This window comes from Apaloderma vittatum, unplaced genomic scaffold, assembly GCF_000703405.1.
Source record: "Apaloderma vittatum isolate BGI_N311 unplaced genomic scaffold, ASM70340v1 scaffold31084, whole genome shotgun sequence".
Classification (NCBI taxonomy): domain Eukaryota; kingdom Metazoa; phylum Chordata; class Aves; order Trogoniformes; family Trogonidae; genus Apaloderma; species Apaloderma vittatum.
The window spans coordinates 1-1,653 of NW_009712628.1; the positions used below are offsets into that span (position 1 = coordinate 1).

The window sequence follows — 1,653 nt, forward strand, 5'->3', positions numbered from 1 at the left end:
TTGAGGGGGGGTGTTGGTCTGAACAGACAGAGAGGACTTTTTATTCCCCGAGTGGCAACTCCTCGGACCGGTGTCACTGAATAAATAAATAAGGTACCCCTCCAGCCTTGCAACCCAGGGCTACGCAGCCTCCGTGCATTTTCCGTCACTAAAATATAGCGGCACCCAGAAATGTCGAAAGGAAAGCAGCTAGCAGTGGTCTTCAGCTCATACGTTCCCTTCCCTAGTTTGTGGTTTGGTGTAATTTTTTTTTTATTTTTTTTTTCTCCTATATAGACAGATGTAATTCCGTAGATCTATATGTATTTTATGTATAATTCCATATAATATGTCACTGCAGTGATACTTTGTGGTCTCACCCTAGTTTTATGTTTGAAAATGCTATTTAAAGAAGCCTGTAAGAGAGCGTATTAGGAAGCCTTAAAAGCAGGTTGGAGTGTGGGGTGGACTTAAATTCGATGTAAATGCAAGGGTAAAAAAAAAAAAAAAAAAGAACCAAAACAAACCACATAGTTTTCATTTAGGAAAAAAAATACAGTTAAACAGACACACATACAAATGTGCAATCTTAGATTTTGGTCAGTATTTAAAAGCAGTATAATCAACAGGAAGAAGCACTTACCTATTGAAAAGGATGGTTTAATAATATATATTAATATATGTTAGCTTTATGTCTTCCCAATAAAATGTACACAAAATACCCCCTTCGATCAGATTAGCTCCCATATTAGCCTGGGTAAGAAAAAGCATTCTAAAGAGTGGAGGAAAAAATGTATAAAAATGTTGAAAGAACCTACAGTTCCTTATTAGGCGAAGATACAATATTTATTCCTTGTCTCCTGGGATGAAGCTCCTCTATCTATTGTCCTCCCAGTTCTCAGTGCTGATGCTTAATTTTCAAAACTTCTATATTACCAAGGGACCTACGACATCAGCCAAAGAAATACCCAGCAAGTACAAAATCTGATCCAGGGAGCAGCTTTTGTGCAGAGGGAAAATTTTGTTCCTACAGGTTTTTAAGGAGGTGCATGGAAAAGCGAGAGATCTGATCTATGCAGATACATTGCAAATTCTCTCTGTCTGTAGAGATTTTTTCTAAAAAAAATTGGGGAAATACATGAACTTTGGATTTTTCAATTTTTTCCTTTCTTTCTTTTTTTTTTTAATTTGGAGAGGGGAATTTTATCCAGAGTTTTTTCTCCTTTTTTTTTTTTTTTTTTCCGGAGAACCAAAAAATGTCAACTACCTTTCCAGGTCTCGTCCACGATGCAGAGGTATTTTGTGTGTGTGAGTGAGTGTGTGTGTGTGCGCGAGTGTGTGCGGATGTGTGTGTGCGTGTGTGTGTATATGTGTGTGTGTGTATGTGCCTGTGTGGTTGTTTCCATTTTTTTAAATCCATATTGGACCGTTACATTTAATTATAATCCGGCTTCAGAGATAACTTAAAGAAGTATAGAGAGAAAATTCGTTATGACATCTGTCGCCAGAAAGGGCAACTCATTACCACGTTAAAACCGTTGCCAGAACGAAAATCAGAATAATACCCCTAATAATATAATGAAGTGGAGAGAAATCACCACCAGCTCGCCAGGAATGGGGAGTTCTCACTAAAAAGCAGGACTCCCCTTTTCTTTCGAAACGCAGGGAAAGGGG

The 1,653-nt window shown here is 38.0% G+C and overlaps 1 protein-coding gene across 1 annotated transcript in view; it reads left to right on the forward strand.

Annotated features, from left to right (window-relative positions):
• Positions 1-1,235: 1,235 nt before the first annotated feature.
• The window catches only part of LOC104272948 (transcription factor AP-2-delta), a gene marked incomplete at its 3' end in the record, with an annotated part of 5,123 nt that continues 4,705 nt past the window's right edge, over positions 1,236-1,653 (forward strand). The window contains exon 1 of the mRNA XM_009868066.1: positions 1,236-1,274. Coding sequence (XP_009866368.1) covers positions 1,236-1,274 — 39 coding nt within the window. The remainder of the gene's footprint in view (positions 1,275-1,653) is intronic.